This window comes from Thamnophis sirtalis, unplaced genomic scaffold (assembly GCF_051295495.1).
Source record: "Thamnophis sirtalis isolate CommonGarterSnake01/CBP01778 unplaced genomic scaffold, rThaSir2_p1.2 scaffold_1, whole genome shotgun sequence".
Classification (NCBI taxonomy): Eukaryota; Metazoa; Chordata; class Lepidosauria; order Squamata; family Natricidae; genus Thamnophis; species Thamnophis sirtalis.
In genome coordinates this window covers 77,853,262-77,872,300 of record NW_028261381.1, presented here as the reverse complement: position 1 = coordinate 77,872,300, position 19,039 = coordinate 77,853,262, and the positions used below count along the sequence as shown (strand labels likewise).

Genomic DNA, 19,039 nt, shown 5'->3' with positions numbered 1-19,039 from the left:
AAAAAAAGGGGCATGAATAGGCTTTAGAAAGCTTCTAGTGCTCCTGGGGAATGAGCAAGAAACGGCCCATTTTTTGAAAAAAAAACTGGACTGTTTTTTGTCAAAAAAGAGGGCATGGATAGCCTTTAGGAGGCTTATAGAGTGCTCCTGGGAGGTGGGGCAAAATTGAGCAAAAGACTCCCCAGGAGCATTTTGAAAGCCTCCTAAAAACTATGCACAGCCATTTTGGTGAAAGGGGTGGAGTTTTCGGAGGCAAAAAGTGTTGTATTCTGTGTATAAGATGCACCAAATTTTCAGCCTCTTTTTTTTCTTATACTCTGAAAAATACGGTACTTTGTTCTTGATATCCTTCTGGAGATATTTAACACAACTGGGCTTTCTGATACAGGACATACTGGAGTCATCTTACACAATACCAGGATGAAGCATTCTTGAGTTTCAATGTAATTTCAATTTTCACATATATTTTGGGGAATAGGAAGTAGACTGTTTTTAAACAGGAAAAAAGTATTTAAAAAGCAAAGTGAAATTGGATTTCATCCAGAAAGTGTGTTAGCACATCCATACTAGACCAAGAGTAAATTTGACGATATATCTTTCTGGCTACTTAAATTATTTGCATGTATCTTTTTTTTAAAGTTCTTTTGAAAGATACTTTTAACATTCAATAAACAAACAGGACAACAGCAAATAGATGTGATTTGAGGGCACAACACTAACCAAACAATGAGAAGAGTGAGGTGGGAAGGGAAGTTGCTTTTTTAGACAGAATTGGAAATAAGCGGTAAGATTTTTTGCAAGAGAAAAAACTCCATTTGCAGGATCTTGACTCCATGTATTGCCCTTAGATTTGAAAGCAGGTTTGTTGTTAGTGTTTTTACCTAGCTATAACAAAATTCTTCAAATAGCTACAATTGCCACACAAGTAAAAGATTGACCACTTTGGAAAAGTAGATGCTGCATTTACCCTCTAATTAAACATACCAAATTTGAGGATAAATGGAGTTTTAGGCTTTTCTAAGAAAAAAGCAAGATTCAAATGGAAATGGCTAACAGCTGTGGTGCCCTTCCTGTGTGTTTTGGCCTTTCTTCCCTTGTTCTTTGTTCCAGGGCTGGCTCTGCTATTGCTACAGAGATGTGATAGTTGAAGTACTCAGGTGTTAGGATTGACTGGTTGTAAAAAAGAGAGTTTCCTAGCACAAACACACGCTAGAGAAAATGTTTATTGAAATATTTAAAAGTAAAAAAAAAAGCCAAAGAAGAAAAGTTAACATAGCTTGTGACAGGTTCTCTTATATAAAACAAAACAAAGCATTCAGTTCCATGTTGCCAGCAGCTCAGTTTGGCCTCCCAGTACAGTATACTGACCTTCCACAATCTGGTCCTCTCCAGAATAATGGATTTCAATTCTTAGAATTCCCCAAACGTTACAGAGAAGAATGGACTGAGAAAGCCTACCCTCCTTAAATAAGTAGTCTTAAAAGGGCACATTGACTCTGCACTGGCTTTTTATAAGATTTTTTTTTCTTTATCACAATTTCTCTCTCCCTCCTACCCTTCCCCAAGCATCTTAAAAAAATTAAGACTGAGGCATATCCATATTCCAAGTCTGCCAATTTATATCATCTGGGACACATAACCAGTATGAATTTTCTTAGATCTAACACAAATTCTTGTGAAGATAAAACTTTGTTGAATTTGGCTCCAATTGGCATGAAGCCTTCATTCTACCTAAGCCTTTCATCTCATTTTAGAAATGAACATTTTTGATTCACCGCTTTCCTCCAAACATTAAGAGCTGTATTGAAATGGATTTTTTTGTATTCCTTCAATCTCAACATAGGCACTTTTATGGCTTGATTTTATGGCAGATGGTACCGCACATGGGATACTTCATTAGCCAATTTATCAGCCAGTTTTTGAATCTGGAAGGCATCTGTGTCTCTTTTGCTAATCCCTCAGCTCTTTGTAGACAGATTAAAGAAACAGATCCTGTCATTACTGGTACTGAAAAGGGACTTAGGCACATTTACACAAACAGCAGTTCATACAATATGACTGATCAGAGACTGCATCATTTCAGACAGCATGCATGTGCATGCTCGGCTAGACAGAGGGGGAGGGGGGAATCTACATACAGGGGAACCCCCCCCCCAATATAACAGGAAGATCACCACCACCTTGCTTTCAATACATGAATTTCATTTCTGTAAATCATTTGTCAGCTGCAGCTTGAAGTAAGAGTGGATAACTTGTTTTCCAATGGGATCTTCTCTAGATTTAATTTTCTAAATTTCTCTAGACTATATAATCAATCTGATGTTTTGTACTGCAACTCCCATTAGACCCAGCACAAAAGCAAAGAATCTTGGGAGTAGATATTCATCAGCTGGAAGATGCTTCTTACCTATCTTTGTTGTTGACTAAGCATTACAAACTCTTTGTTTTGGAAATGTTGGGTATAGTTACACTGCTCAAGTCAACCAAATTGGCTCATTTGCTACTCAATTTTCTTGGTTTTTAGAATGGGAATTTGATTCTATGAATCAAGACTTCATGCTTGTGAACACTTTTGCTTTTCTAGTCCCAGGAACAAAAGCAACATACTTGCCATTAAAAAAAAAAGTATAAATAAAAAAAATCTAGCAGTTTCCACTTTACTTGATTTAGAGAGGTACACATTCAATCTATTGCTCAAAAAACATTTTGCTCCTAATAAAAACTTCTAAAAGGGCAGGTATCTTTTAAAGCATTCTCTTCTTTTTGCCATTTCAAACTCTCTGTTTTTCATCCAAATAGGCAGGTTTTGCCAACAACCTGGAGAAAAATTTCCTTAATTTTCTTTTCGCCTATTAAAATTTATATTGAGCCAGGACATCCAATCTTCATGCCAATATTTACCAACCTCAACAACTTTTAGAGACCTCAAGCATGCTGGCTGGGGAATTCAGGAGTTGAAGTCCACCCATCTTAAAAGCTGCTAAATTTGGAAACACTGGCCTATACCATACTTTCTATTTAAAAAACATTATTTGCTCAAAAGCTAACTTTTTGTCCTAATAGTGCACTTGATCCATTTCAGTTGCTAGAGGAAAAAGTATTTAATTTTCAAAAGAGAACTCTGGCTGCTTACATATCACCAACTGAACACTGAACAATATTCAAATACGATATAGGAAAAACAAGACAGAGACTATTTAGTTGTACATTTATACACATTTCTCATGGACACCCAATAAAAGGCTGTGAGTTACATATATCCATTCTGTACTCTGGTGATCCCAATGCACATGCACACGCACACACAATATATGTATGTAGACAAAATGTACATGCACAACTGATACCTAGGATTTGTACGTATAGTGTAGTCTATTATATTGGACCATGTAACCCCAAAGCCTTTGAAAACTGGTAGCATCACTTTTGTTTTTAGTGCATGCAAACTTGACATTCAGGGCAGTGTTGCTTTAAGGCTATTTCTAAGGCTAAAAGATGCCTTCCTTATTTCCTGCAAGCATAATCAGCAAGACTCTTGAGACATAGTTTCCTAAGGATGCCAGAAACAAAATGTTTTTGATTTGGGACAGATATTTAAAGAGTCCCTATGGAGGAATTGAATCTGGTTGCTGCCTACACCAGAAAGTGAGAACAAGAGGCAGTGTGGTGGGACTGAGAGAGAAATAAATGTCTAATCAACATTTTCTGATCTGTCTTATGTACCCTGAGATTCTAATTTACCCAGATTGTTATATTTTCTTTGCCTGCCTGAAAGGAATAGTTTTTATTTCAAATAATTTACTTTAAAAAGAGACAAGAATACAGTCAAGGAGGCAGTTAAGTCTCTCCCCCCCTCCCACTTCTTTCAATGGGAAGAGACTAATATTTTAACTTTAGAATTGTCTTCCTTTTAGGTAAATGTGGATTGATTCAGCTCACATCCAGCTCATTTGTTCCAACTACTATTTTAAAGGACGCTGAATCTACTGCACCTGATGTGGGACAGCAGAAGAAACCAAGATTAAAATGATTTCTTCAAGAACAGCATGAAAACAGTGTGGAAGATAAATTTGAGGAACTAAGAGGTGGTGAACAGGATAAGCTTATATTTGTATTAGTGAATTCTGAATTTCAAAAATGGAACTCTACACTTATGGACATTCTATGGCACAATGAATATTCCCCGATTTGAGAACTTCCAGATGTATTGGACAACAATACCAATTGTCCCAGATGATTTTCAAACATCTGGAGGCTAACAGAAAATACAGTTAGCAGAACTGGGGAGAGGAGAAGACAATTTCCAGTTTTGCACTAAGGATGGATAAGTGGAAAAGAATGGTCAGAAAATTAAAGGGGAGATCATTTTGTGAACTCTCAGCTGGATTGATATGAAAGAGGTATCTATCTGGAAACATGATAGATGAGGTTAGAAGTTCTGGAAAATTGCCCAGCTTATAGTTTTCTTGTTTTATTTCTGGTGTGTGGAGATGAGGAAACACAGGACTCTGCAGGAGATGGGACAAACAATGAAATGCATGCCATGATGCAAAAACCTGGTTATTTGGGTACTTGTGTCTGATGCCAGAAAACAAGTATGAAAGGCTTAGGTTTAAAAAAATATTTATTCGTCGTGATGATACTGGAGAACAGGTTCAAAGTTTTACTTTTGGGGTTATACCCCTATTTATGGTATCTTGAGGGACATTATCTAGCTTTATTCAAGTCTTTTCAATGACACAGAATAGTTGCTTCCTTAAAAAACAACAAATTACATTTAATAAACAGGCTTCCAAGAATTATTCAATTGGTTTCCCCCAATAATTATTTTTGGCATTAGAATACTACACATTTATCAAGCAAACGTTAGGCAATATTTGCAGCGGAAGTAGTAATGTAAGCAATGTGGGTGTTAAGATATTGAAAGAGTGTATATTCCATTATTAGACCTACATCTAAAAAAAAGAGAGAATTATATCAAAATTAAGAAACGAGGTTGGGGGGCTAACTTTTCCTTTCTGTAAATTAGTATTTTGTGAAGATTTGTGACTTGGATCCTTCTCCAGGAAACATAATGGACATCAAGGTAATAGATTTATGCAAATTGGTTAAAAATCTTTTTAATGAAGGTGGGGTTGTTATTATAAAAAATACTGACAAATGTGCATGTTTAGTAACAGAATAGCAAAACAGTTTAATTCTACTCAGGGACTCTTGTACACTTATGCTCACACATTTAGTCCAAGAATCCAAGAGTTCCAAAAAAGTTGGAACAGAAAGATTTTACTTTATTTCCACCAGAGGACAAAAAAAGCAAAACACTTTCCACATTCCTCAGAAAGAGAAACCCCTTGAAGAATAAATTCATAAATTCCCTCTTGATAAAATGGGAGCAACGGCTGAGAAGGAGAGAAAGGCTATTTTTTGATAAAAGCCAGGAACCACCAACAGGATAGCCTTTTTTTTTTAAAACCCATAAACCGGTGTGTAACTAATTTTGCCACAAATATACAGAAAACTCCCCTTTCCCCCATCCTTTAAAATGAACAAGACTTCCAAGTAAGAATGATACGCTCTGTAGGATAATATCTGAAAAGTTATATACATAATTTTCTTTTTCTTTTTTGTTACAAGTGTCTCCTGATCAGGCAGTGGCACTTCGGGTCACAGTGGCACCACCACTTTGCGCTCTTCTTCCTCTTCTCAATAGACAGAACTATTCCTAATGCCACAGCACAGCACCATGCTCAGGATCATCTCAAAGATCTGCAGGCCAAGAAAAAAACAAAAATGAGGACTGAGACTCCAGCCACATTGCAGATAGTCCCTGACTTGCAACGGTTTGTTTAGTGACCATTCAAAGTTACAACGGCACTGAAAAATGTGACTCATTACTGTTTTTCACAGTTACGATCTTTGCAGCATCCCCCTAATCATGTGATTAAAATCCAGATGCCTTTGTCTATGTGTCCGTGTCCTGCACTCATGTGATGCCCTTTTGTCACCTTCTGACATGCAAAGTCAACAGGGAAGCCAGGTTCATTTAACAATCAGTTTACCATCTTATCAAAAATGGGGCAAAACTCACGTAACAAATGTCTCACTTAAGCAAAATTTTGGGCTTAATTATGGTCATAAGTCGAGGACCATCTGTATAACTGCAGGCAATCCATCATTTTATTCTCTTTCGAGCATAAATAAGTTCTAGGCAGCAAATCTGAAATGGGCTTTAATGCAAATGGAATTTATTGGTGACTTAACAAAAATATTTGAAATCATATAAGCAAAAATTAATTCTAATCATATCTTTATCTAATTATTTTAAATACTAAACAGTAAAGAACAAACATGAACTTGATAGATGGGATTTTGTTAATGTTGGAAATGTTACAGAACTTCCAAATTGCCTTGCATTGCAAATGCAGCAAAATTAATAGTGCTGGAAACTAAATGCTGTCACACTTAATTTTAATTGGATCAAATGAAAACTGATAATCTTCAACTTAAGTCAATTCGTTCAGCAACCAAAGTTAGGGCAGGACAGAAAAAACGGACATATGACCAATTCTTGAAGCTCTGGTCAGAAGGCATCATTTCTGCAGTTATGGCATCACCATGTGCAACCTTCCCTGCCAACTTCTCACTAGTAAAGTCATTGGAGAAGCCAGCAGGGAAGATCACAAATTGCTCCATTATGACACTCTGGCCCTCCTGCACTAATGTGCCACAGCACCCCCCTGTCCTGGTTTTCTCCAAGTTGTGCATATATTGTGCTGGGCTTCTCTGCCCCATATACACACATTGGATTGGATTGGATTTATTCGACTTGTATGCCGCCCTATTCCCAAAGGAACTCAGGGCGGCTGAACAAAAGCCAGGGGGGGGGGGGGAGAACAAATACAAGCATCCCCACAGCATTATTTTATTTCTTACTTGGGACTTCCTGCTTTCTGACCTGTGCATGTTGGGATTATGACAAGTAGGACTCCTGGGGTGGTTGGGTGGTGTTGCCTTTATGTCACTTAGCACCAGTAATCCCAGTCTCACTCCCTGTCACAAACTCAAGACTACTGTGAAGGAAACCACCTCTAGAAGGAAACCGACATGATAACAAAATTCACTATCTTCATTGAAAAGGCAGAAAGGAATATTTAAGGAAGGTGAGTCCAAATTGTCTGTGTGAGTTGCTTGCCTAGAATAGTCTTTCCTCAACTTTTGTCCCTTCCAGATCCATTCTCAGCATGAATTGTCCTATTTAGGAAATTCTGGAGTTGATCTCCCCATACTGAAGTGCATCCCACCTGGAAAAGGCTAGCCTGAAAGGTTCCCTTTTTCAGCCTTGCTGCCTGGAGGCCCAAGAAGAAGACTTTTGCATGGTCAACCTGCAGCTTTTTCTGCTAGAGAAGGAGCAAATTAAGGAATATTGGCAGAAGTGGCAGGGCTTCTTTTCTCTTTGGGATAATGCAGTTTCCCCAGGGAAAAAGATCCCTTGATAGATGTAGAATGTAAGATATTATGATTATAAGAATCTTATGATTCTTGATGAATGTATCTTGTCTTTTTATGCACACTGAGAGCATATGCACCAAAGACAAATTCCTAGCATATCCAATCACACTTGGCCAATAAAGAATTCCATTCCATTCTACTTCTATTCTATTCACAGCAATCACACTAGAAGAGGGGAGTGGCACATCTGCTATTTCTTCTTAGCAAGGCTGAATATTATTCAATGAGATGGAGAGAGCTCTTTGCTTTTTTTCATCTTGCTAATAAACTCCCTTCTCCCATCCAAAGCCACAAACTTGATGGACAGGATAATACATGTTTGGAAGGTCAAGCTTCCTCCCCCCACCTTTTTTTTTAAAGCTCCCAATGTCCAGCTACACACAGTTCCTGAAAGTGTGGCAATGTATTTTGCTCTTTGGGAACATTCCACTGTGCACAACACAGCCAGCACTTACCATGATTATAGCCACTACTATGGCAGCAATGCCAATCAAGTACAGCTTTCCAGAAAAAAGCTCATCGATTTTAGAGTGACAAGAGCCTGTCTGAAGTAAAAGAGGATAGCTTTATTAATTAAATTCTCAGTATTGCTCTGCGCAATTCACAATATAAGACATGCAACAATAAGAAAACACAATACAAGTAAAAAAAACCTTATTTCTGAAAAATAAACTATATAGACAGAAATTCATCTAGCAAGGGGACAATACCCATCTTGTCCCCAAGATTTTGGAGAGCAACCAGGTTTTCAAAGACATCATGAATATTTGAAGACCTACATGAATCTCTAGGGTGATTTCCAGAGAGCAGGCTTTACATTAGAGAACACAACATGGCTCTTGATAAGAGGACATTGTTTAATCAAAGGGAAAACTCTGCTAGTTTTTGCCTGCTAGGGAGAAACTATGAGAGATATAGAGTTCCTCAGATATCCTGGCCCTGCTGTCATCTAGAACTTTACATATGCATCTTGAATTGAACCTGGAAGCATCCTGGTATAACTCCCAAGGCAATGATAACACATGGACACAATGAGGCATGCCCATGACTGCCCATGCCACTGCATTCTGGATCAGGAGACTTCAACGTCAGCGTCATGTAGTGTACATTGAAGCAATCAAACTGTTGCAAAATGCATGAGTGATTGTCTGATTTTCTTGATCAGGAAGGAGCATGTGGCCCTCAAGCTATGCAAATACTTCTTGGGCACAGCTGCCACCTATTCTTCAAGCAGGAGATATGAGTTGAAGGTGATCTGAGATTGGCCACTAATTTTGAGCTAAACACAATATTGAAGCTGGAGAATCCACAGATCTTGGGTAACCATAATATCAGTGACATGCGGTGAGCTTCATGGCTGGTGAGGCAAGCGCAAAAGCCCCGCCGAAGCCCCGGCGCCACATATGCCATAGAGCGGGACCGGTACCCACTCTATGGCAGATGGCGCCGGAATGCGGCGGCACGGCTCTAAAGTGGCAGCAGGGCTTTAAAGTCCCGGCACCGTGCACCATAGAGCGGGACCCTCACCAGCCATGAAGCTCACTGCACGTCACTGCTGGAGAGCCAAATGCTCAGAACGTTAGGAGAAACCCCCTTCTCCCTATCTGCCTTCCCACCTCAGTCACCTCCCCCTCCACCGATGCTAGGCGCTCCTCTCTCAGCTGGTCTCCCACCGCCAGCTATACAAGTTGCGGGGCTTTTCCTCGGAGGCTCCCCAAACCTACACAGCCGATTTCTTCTCCCTGCTTCAGAAAGATCTCCCCCAGACTTCTCCCGGTGGCCGCCTAACCAGACTGGGCTCTAAGGATTAAGATACATTCCGTTCTATCCCTGGAGGGTTGTCGCCACCCTTCGGGGCGATCTGCTGGATCTCCATGGCTCGAATCCACCAGAAGAACCGACCCGGAGATCCAGATTTTCAGGCGCCTCTGAGGACCGCAAGAGGCAGGATCCCACCCTCCAGAGATTCCTCATCTCCCTTGGGCCACTTCCCCTCTCTACTTGCCGCTTCTTTCCCCCACTTCTTCCTTCGCCTCGTTTCCAGTCTTCTGCCTTCCCTTGGCAGTTTGTTTCCAAAGCTCTTGTCCAAGGGAACCCAAAGTTGCCAAGCAAGGGGTAAGCAAGTAGCAGCAACACTTCTTCCTCGTCCGATGGAGCTCCAGTTGGTCGCTTGGCTAGCTAAACACCCACTGCCTGCCTGCCAAGACAGCTTTGGAAAGATGAACAGGTAGCGCTCTGAGCGGGACAAACGCCCTGCGAGGAACGCTGGGAGTTGTAGTCACTCTTGCTGGACTGTTGGAAGCCTCCCTAGCACTGGGGCTTTCTCCAAACGCAGCAGCAGGGCTTTAAAGGGCTCCCTCCTCCCCAGCCAGCCAGCCCATTCCTCCCCCTGCCACCGCTGTGTCCAACAGGCCAGGCGTCTCACGTTTATGGCGGACATAAATGCGAGATGCCTGGCCTGTTGGGACACAGCGGCAAGAACGTCCCTGCCACTGCCCCTTCCCTCTCTTCTCCGGGTAAAGTGGAGATGGGAGGGGGACTAGGAGGGAAGGGGTCGCTCCTCGGGAGTCTATCTAGCCAGCAGCCCCAGAAGACACCCTCCCGAGAGAAGGATTGGGGCCACCAAAGCTCCCACACCCACCCACCTTTGGGATGCAAGAGATGGCAAGGCTTGCAGCGAAGGGAATCTGGACCCCGGGAAGGTTGAGGAGGGGTGAAGAGCAAGCCTCCTCCTTCTCCCCCACTCCTCTCTTCTCTGAAGCGTGCCCTCCGAAATAACCCGCCCAACGTAAGCGCACTCAACTGCAACAAGGCATGATTCGCTCCTCCCAGATCAGAAGGCGGGAGAATCAGTGCCTCCTTTGCATAGGAAATTTTTCGCTTTTTAACCCTTGCTTAACTTTTAAAAGGCGAAAAATTCCTTATGCAAAGAAGGCCCCTAGTTCTCTTGCCTCCTCCTATAGTTAACACTAAGCAGACTCCAAGCCACTGTGACTTGGAGTCTGGTAGCAATACCTTGGCTTTAATTATTTTTTAAAAAATCTTTAAAATTCTTTCCTTTTCCTGAGGAGACTGGTGAGGCCCTGCCTCCCCTGCCTCTAGTGACTGCACGTCCCTGCATAATATCCACAGCTACTCATTCTTGGTAGGATTAAGTTGGAGCTGGTTTAGTCTCTAGATGCTGGGACAAGAATTTTAACAGCATCACTTGATTAACCTGGATCCAAGAGATAAAAATGGGTATCATCAACCTATTGATATTGAACCTTGAATTGTCAGATGACCGCACTTAATGTTTTTATGCATTCTTTGGTCACCATACCTGTTCTGTATTAACTCCATATTAAAAAGAAGGAGACAGAACTCTCCTTTTTATTTCCACCCACCCCAGGGTCACAAGAATAGGGTAGTAGTTCAAGCTGAGTGCTAACAGCAAGCCAGATTACAGAAAAAATAGCCATGAAAGAGAAACCGTAAACTGTTTTGAAAACTTGTATTAGGGAAGCTTTTGTTTCATCCTCCTCTGAGTCTGCCTTCTTTGAATTCAGACCTAACTATATTCTTCTTCTATTGCCATGGGGCAAGCTAATTGAAAGGAATATGAAGCATGGCTCCTTCCCTCCCCTCCCTGCCTGTAGAACAATTCAAATCAATTACCCGTATATGCATAAACTTACAGACAACCATGTACACAGACTATTTCTTTCCATCTTGGTATTTAAAAGTTTATGAAGCTTTCTCTTCTTCCCCCACCCCTCACCCTGATCCACTTTTGCAGCATGATAAATCACACTACCTAAAATAGCATGGAACACTCAAAATGATTCCACATGAAATGAATGTGTTTTGCTCCATATCTGAACCAAATTCATGGGAAAAAACCCATGTGTATCTTGCTCTGAATTGGAACCGCCTTTAAAATTTAAATCTGACCCATTCTGCAAATTATCCCTACTTTGCATCACTACAACTTTAATCTGGAACCTCACAGAACTGTGTGACTTTAGACTCACTGAAAAGTCTAACTGTGGGAATGGAAGACATTAAAGCAGGAGTCCTCCCACAACAGCTAGTGCTACAAAATGAACAATATAAGCAGAGAAATCACACAGAAGGCGGCTTTGGGAATTTTTCTTAATCCCTTTACAAACAATGGCTACAGAAGGCATCTGTAATTTCTTCTGTATAACACAGCAAAATGTGGCATGTCTATTCAATCTTTGTGGCTTTCTGCATCTGAATGCAGATGCTCTGGCTCACATAATTTGGAAGGGGGAGGATTTAGAAAGGAAGAGTCATCAAATTCCAAGCAGCTCCCCAAATGCTTTCCCCATGGGATGTGCTGAGTGATTGGATCAGACCATTTTCAAAGTCAATCTCATTACTGTCAGCTTCTCCCATCATATAAATTTGGTCTCATTCAGCTCAAATGTCAGAGAGCTATCTTCCTGATGGGCAGCCAATTAGACAAGAATGCTAAGCCCCTGTCCATGATTTCTTTCCAGCATTTTGCTGAGTTGGAAAAAATAAAATGGTCTAGTGCAGGGGTGTCAAGCTCGGTGCCCATGGACCAGATGCGTCACGGGCTGGTTCCGCCCCTCGCCCGGTTTAGCAAAAGGGGAAAAAGTCCTGATACGTCACGTGATGATGCTGTGATGACGTGCGTTTGACATCCCTTGTCTAGTGGCACACTTGCCCACTTGTCCCAATCAATTTGCCGTATTGAAGAAAATGGATGTATCTTTATCTTTTGATAGGAGTAGGAAGTTACCTTTAATATATATTACATTAAATGTATTATATGTATTATCTATTATATTATACATAAAATATATTGATGGGTTTTCTTACTCGCAGTTTTTCTTCTATAGTGCAGTCACTGTTGAACACAGCTGTAAATGAATCTTTGCCACAGCAATTTAGCTAAGAGGGTGGGGATGAGAGAACAGAGAGAAAAAGAAAAATTAAGTGTAGGTATTTTCTACAAATACTTTAAATTATACCCCCCGCCCCCAAAGATCCCAGTTTTCATCCTACGGTGCTGGATACCTGAACTTTCCTCCTATTACTTACTAATCATCTGCAGTGAATTTGTATCATATCTGTTCTGATCTAGGCTTCCTGAATCACAATCTTAGTCCCAAAAACCCTCTTTTATTTATACAGCCATGAATTATGGTCATTCATTCACGTCTGTGAAGGTTCTAACAGATGTCTGCTTGAGTTGCTACAATCTTTCAGGAGACTGTTGATAAACACCTACCTTATCTTCCTTGAAATGCTGCCAGAGACCTAATTGCCAAATGCAGAGCAAGGCCAAACTTAGCACAGAGTCAAGCAGATCTTTTCAAAGCATAAACTGGCCAGATGAATTAATTGCTTCCTGCAAAGGCTCACCATCCATTTACTCTTCTTTTATGTCTTATGGAAAGGGCCAACCATCTGCAAGCCTTACTCCCAAGTCGCTCGTTTTCTTAATTGTTCTTGCCTTCTGGCAGCTCTGCACTTGCGCAAACTGGGAACAGGCTCCCGTTGTTCTACTGCCTCACTGACTCCAGAGGCAGCAAATAACTACCAGATGGCCTTGTCTCTCTCTCTGCCTCCGATGCACAGCTCTCGTCCGAGCCTTCCCCAGACTCTAGGACTGGCCCATGTTCCTCCCCAACCTCCTCACTGTCCGACTCTGCTGCCAGCTCCGCAGGCCGCCAGCGGACCACAACAATATCATGCATGGATAAAGGGGAGGTTGTGTATCAGAATCATTATAAAAGAACTTTCAACCAGAAAGAAAACCAAATCACTTGATTTTTCAAAACTCTCAAAAGGCAGAATCTCAAAAACAGGCAATCCTTTCCTGGAAAATATTTTTTCAGTGAAATTATGTAGAAACTAAGATCTCAATGAAGAGTTATACTCCATAAAGAAGAAAAGCAGAATTATTTCCCTTTTCTTCCTTTTTTATAAACAGCTCACCATGCCGTTAGAGGCTGTCTAATAAAGTGGAAGATTTTTGATTACAGGTTGTGCTTATGACCACAATTGAACCCCAAACTTCTGTTGCTAAGTGAGAAATTTGTTAAGTCAGCTTTGCCCCGTTTTAGGATCTTTCTAACCATAGTTGTTAAGTGAATCATTGCAGTTGTTAAGTTATTAACACATTGTTAAGTGAATGTGATTTCCCCTTTGATTTTGCTTGTCAGACGATCACAAAAGGTGATTACGTGACTTCAAGACACATCAGCCGCCATAAACACCAAATTTTGATGACGTGACCATGGGGATGCTGCAACGGTCAGAAGTTTGAAAACTGTAATAAGTGATTTTTTTCTACTGCTGTTGCAACTTGGAACAGTCACTAAATGAACGGTTGTAAGTCAAGGATTACCTGTAACCTGGCTCTACATGGGTGCATGTAAAATAATGCATACACCAACTTAAAGCCATATAACCTGCTTGAATATGGCCTATTAGGTATGGTTTATTCCTTAAATTCAGGACTTGCCAACTTTGTATTAGTCCAAACTACTCATATTGTAAGTGAACCTTTTTCTTTTAATCAAAAACTATGTGTTTTATTTACTCCCGGTCATTTATTTTAATCCTTTTAGCTTTATTCTTAGATCTATTAACATGTGAAGGTTTTTAATATTTACATTTCTTTTAGTTACAATTACTGTTTTGCTCTTTGTCATTTCATTTTAATCACCCTTGTTCCATATGATCCATTTCTTCTTTGCAGAAGACTTTTTAAGGGAAGAAAAAGAACTAGGGCCAAGTATGCCAAAGAAATCTGTCACTCATTTTTTTTACTTCAAAATACAGTCTGTTCTCAGTAGAAGTTCACCAACACATGGAAGCAATGACACAAGTCTGTTGCCATCTATTTTTCTCATGTGCATCACATGGGTTCCGGCAGTTCATGGGTTAAGAATGTTAAACTGACATGGCTCTGTCACCGGACTCCTCTCCAAGAGTACCATATTTTTCAAAGTATAAGACACACTTTTTTTCCTCAAAAAAAGAGGCTGAAAATCTGGGTTCATCTTATATATCGAATACAGCATTTTTTGCCTCCTGAAGCCCTGCCCCCTTCACCAAAATGGCTGTGCATAACCCTTATGGAGGCTTTCGGAGAGCTCCTGGGGAGGGCAGAAATGAGCAAAAAATGGGCCATTTTTTGCCTCTGCAGACTCCAGGAGCACTCTATAAGCCTCCATAAGGCTATGCATGCAATTTTTTTGACATAAAACAGGCCCTTTTTCTCAAAACAGGCTCGTTTTTGGGGACAACCTAAGGACAACTCCTAAATAAAAACAGATTGCCTATTATGAAAAATGCTAGATGGCACTGAGCCAATTAACTGTTGAAGCCATGCAATGCTTGCAAGAACCACTGAAGCCGCACATTTTCAATATCCAGCCTGTTTTCATTGGTTCTTGAAAGCACTGCATGACTTGGTGGGTTTCTGGTTTGAAGAAGATGCCATTTGCCATTTTTAGGAATATGCTAAGCACAACTTTTGTAGGAGAAGCACGACTTTTGTAGGAGAAGGATGGCAGAACCTGGGGATGGAGTGAAAAGGGACTCAACCTAGAATCCTCTTACAAGCTTCCCCCACTCCCCCCAGTAATGTTGATTCTTATCTTACTGTTAGTTGAGAAGATTCCTATGTAGAGGCTTTTAATGATACATTTGTTTAATTGATCCTTCATGTGTGGTCTTTTATATTTGAGAAATTCTGATTTAAATGCAAATTCGAGTTAAATACCAAGTTAGGAACTGCACTTGTTCTTTACCCAAGGACTGCCAAGATACATTTGGAAGGCTGCATTGCAGCTGGGAAACGTAATATATTTTGAAAATTCAGATAGTCCTTAAATGAAACACATAATAGGAAAATAGATATGGGGCAGCTATACTTTGTGTAGAGTAATTTATAAATGTATGTATGTATGTATGTCTGTATGTATATATGTATAAAATCGAATAATAACTATTCTTGTTCAGTTGTTTCAAAAATGAACTTTCCATGGCAATGGCCTAGAAAAGATACCCAAAAGCCACAGTGGGTTTTTTCTCCTTTGGATTCATTGCACCACTTGTCTTTCTTGCATTTTGGTTCCTTCTGGACATGTGACTGCAAGTGTTGTCCATGTAAGCTATAAATTAAGTTAAATTGCTTTACCACCCTGTCATTAGCAAGGAAGGACCTTTCTATGTATGTGTCCTACAATTTTTTTATTACAACTACTGGCATGAAAAAAATTGTGTGTGAGGCCATCTTAAGTTTAGCTGTAAATTGCAGTTTAGGTTGTATTTTAATTTGTAGCTGAATGCCATTTTGTAATTCTGTTTTTTTAAATAGCTATTTTAATAAGTACCGTATTTTTCGAGTATAAGATACAGCGGAGTATAAGATACACCAATATTTTGGAGAGGCAAATTAAAAAAAAGTTTTTGCACTCTTCAGACAGCCCTTGTAGAATGCTCCTGGGAGGCCGAAAACAAGCAAAAACAGCTTGTTTTCGCAAAAACAGGCCCGTTGTTTGTCAAAAAAACCAACATACATAGCCTTTAGGATCCTTATAGAGTGCTCCTGGGGGGCAGGGGGGGGCGCAAAATTGAGCATAAACAGCCTGTTTTTTTTGCTCATTTCTGCCCTCCCCAGCTTCCAGGAGCACTCTGGAAGTCTCCTAAAGACTATGTATGGCCATTTTGGTGAAGGGGGCAGGGTTTCAGAGGCAAAAAATCCTGTATTCAGTGTATAAGACGCACCCAGATTTTCAGCCTCTTTTTTGAGGGAAAAAGGTATGTCTTATACTCCAAAAAATACGATATTTTAAAGTATTTTTCTATTTTGTCTTATACTCCAAAAAATACGGTATTTTAAAGTATTTTTCTATTTTTTAAAGAAAGGTCAATTGTATGTCACTTTAGGTTGTACAATACATGTGAGACGTAAGTTAATCAAATAATACTTTTACATACTATTGTGCTACTTTAATGGCTGGCTACCATTTTTGAGTTACATATTACTAAATCAAACATATAAATATACATTTAAATATATAATATATAAATATATTTGTATGATACACAAATATATATTTATTTTGGATGTTTTATTGCTTTAAAATGTTTTAGTGTCTTAATTTTAATATATTTGTGAATTGTAAGCCGCTAGAGTTATTAACAGAGATAGGTGGCTATAGAAATTGAATGAATGAATAAAATAAAATAAAATATTCCTATAAAATATGTTGAACTGGCTTTGCATATGGTAATACATATAAGAATTCTTTATGTTTCTCCCTGGAAATTATAATCAATTCCTTCTGTAGAATAAAGACAAACAAATTTATGGAAGATGCTTCAAAATCAAAATTAAACTCCCAACTAAAAAATAAATCTGAATTAGAAATTAATGTGAAAACGATTTTTGAATTATAATCTTATAAACGGGTTCATCTCACAAAGTTTAGGTTTTCTTTGAGATTATGATTTGATAAATCTATTAAATTTTATAGATTAAGCAGTATTGCAATTATTGCAATTTCTTTATCTTCGTTTACAATTTGAGTTATACTGGTTTTAGTTGCTAACTATTGCATAATAGTGTAATATTGACCTTTAATACAAATATATGGTTTCAAATTGATATAATTGTCTTTTTGTGCTTTTTAAAGCTTCATTTTATAATGTAAATCTTTTTTATTCTTTTCATTTTTGTTTGATTACACTTGCAAAATCAATTAATGATTTTTTAAAAAAAATACTCCTTAAAGATTTCTCCTCAGAAAACTACAAATACTTAAGCCATAAATAATGGGGAATAGATCCTTTGTAGTAAGACCATTTTTTACAGCATACAGAGGTGGGCTTCAACAGATATACAGGTAACCCTTGCTTAGCAACCATTCGCAGTTGTGATGGTGATGAAAAAAATAATTTTGTGACCAATCCTCCTATTTAGGACCTGTCTGGAAAACAAAGAAAAGCTAAAGTTTAGATTAAAAGTACAGTTACACTTAGCGGCCATTTTGCTTAATGATCCAGTTGCTGGTCTCAATTGTGATTGCTGAACAAGGACTACCTCTAATCTATAGTTACTTCAAGCAGGTATTTAACCAACTAACTGAGCAAGTAAAAACCTGTGAAGATTACATTTGATTCCCAACAGAAGTGTACTGTATAACTTACTGTTTCTTGGAAAGTTTTCACAACAGCATGTGCCTTTTTTGCTTTGTTCTCATCCTTGTCTTTTGATTGAATCAATGCTTGATCATAAAACTGTTTGAGATCTTTGGCAATCTGCAAAAGAGAACAGGGGACAATATACTCTCAGGCACTCTTTACCATTGGTCTATTCAGCTGCTTGATCTTGCTGATTCCAATAATCTTAACAACCAGATAATCAAACAACAAAGCTGAATTAAATTTGCAAATCCACAATCACCACATAGTTGAAGCTAGTTGACAATATAGAACAGAATATCCACAAAATAGTACACTGGACATGTTGTGAAGGTCTTTTATTTCTATTCTGGCTTGTTATTCTAAAATTAGAGAGGTGATATAACTCTGTCACTGGGGCAGTATCAAAACTTTTTTTTATACTCTGCTTCCAGTGAGTGTGAAAAAAATACTGTTAAACGTCCTAAACTGTGGTGTAAAACAGCCTACTAACCATTGAAGGATTGTGGAAACTCTCAGGAAATGTTTAGCAGTGATGAGAAAATTTCACGATATGAATCGTGGTATCAACTATACTGATGCATGATAAAATAACTTAGGGCAATATTCAGTTGACCTATAGAAGTAATATGTAAACCTTAACATAGGAAACGTTACACAGTGCATATGGCTTGTGTGCTGCTTCCTAGGGTCTGGGTAATGTCACCAAGAGTGAGGGTTTTTTTTTAAACCAATACATTGTCATGGATAGCTACTGTTTTGAGAACCAGTGAGCAAGGTAAAAAAAACAAATGAAGCTCAATTTGGACGAAATACACTTAAGGTAGGTGGCCTGGTGAGTACCTGGACAGAGGGTGAATTGGGTCATATTTCTTTAAAAGAAAAGATGTAGTGTTTTTGAAGTATCTTAGATTCTAAAGGCTGCTGTAGTTGTATACAATGGTTTCAGAAAATGTTTGGGAAAGGCAACAAGTGGAGAAAAAGATGCAGTATTGTCCCTGTTGTGTATATGCTGAAGACCGTTGACTTGATTATGAGGATGAGTCTGGAAATCCCTGAAGAGTTTTAATTGCTACAGTATTCTATAGCATTACTTGTATTAAAAAACAGCCATGTGGAATGTTATATACTAGTACTGCTTTCTCTGCCTATTACTATTTCTAGACAAACTCTGGTGTGTCATTTTTCATCTTTAAACTATGAAAATGCTTTGACTAGAGATCAGTAGAGATCAGCCTTTGCAAGCAATGATTCTTTCATTAAAAGAGAAGAGCAAGAGCTAAGTGCTAAGAGTAACAGTGTCTTTTTAGAGATTTTTCTAAAATCTATGAAAACT

The 19,039-nt window shown here is 39.1% G+C and overlaps 1 protein-coding gene across 1 annotated transcript in view; it reads right to left on the bottom strand.

Annotated features, from left to right (window-relative positions):
• Nucleotides 1-1,205: 1,205 nt before the first annotated feature.
• The window catches only part of CD81 (CD81 molecule), a 70,319-nt gene continuing 52,485 nt past the window's right edge, over nucleotides 1,206-19,039 (bottom strand). Inside the window, exons 5-8 of the mRNA XM_014067288.2 lie at nucleotides 17,710-17,820; nucleotides 12,361-12,432; nucleotides 7,965-8,054; nucleotides 1,206-5,766 (exon numbers count right to left, since the gene is read on the bottom strand). Coding sequence (XP_013922763.2) covers nucleotides 5,704-5,766; nucleotides 7,965-8,054; nucleotides 12,361-12,432; nucleotides 17,710-17,820 — 336 coding nt within the window. The 3' untranslated portion in view covers nucleotides 1,206-5,703. The remainder of the gene's footprint in view (nucleotides 5,767-7,964; nucleotides 8,055-12,360; nucleotides 12,433-17,709; nucleotides 17,821-19,039) is intronic.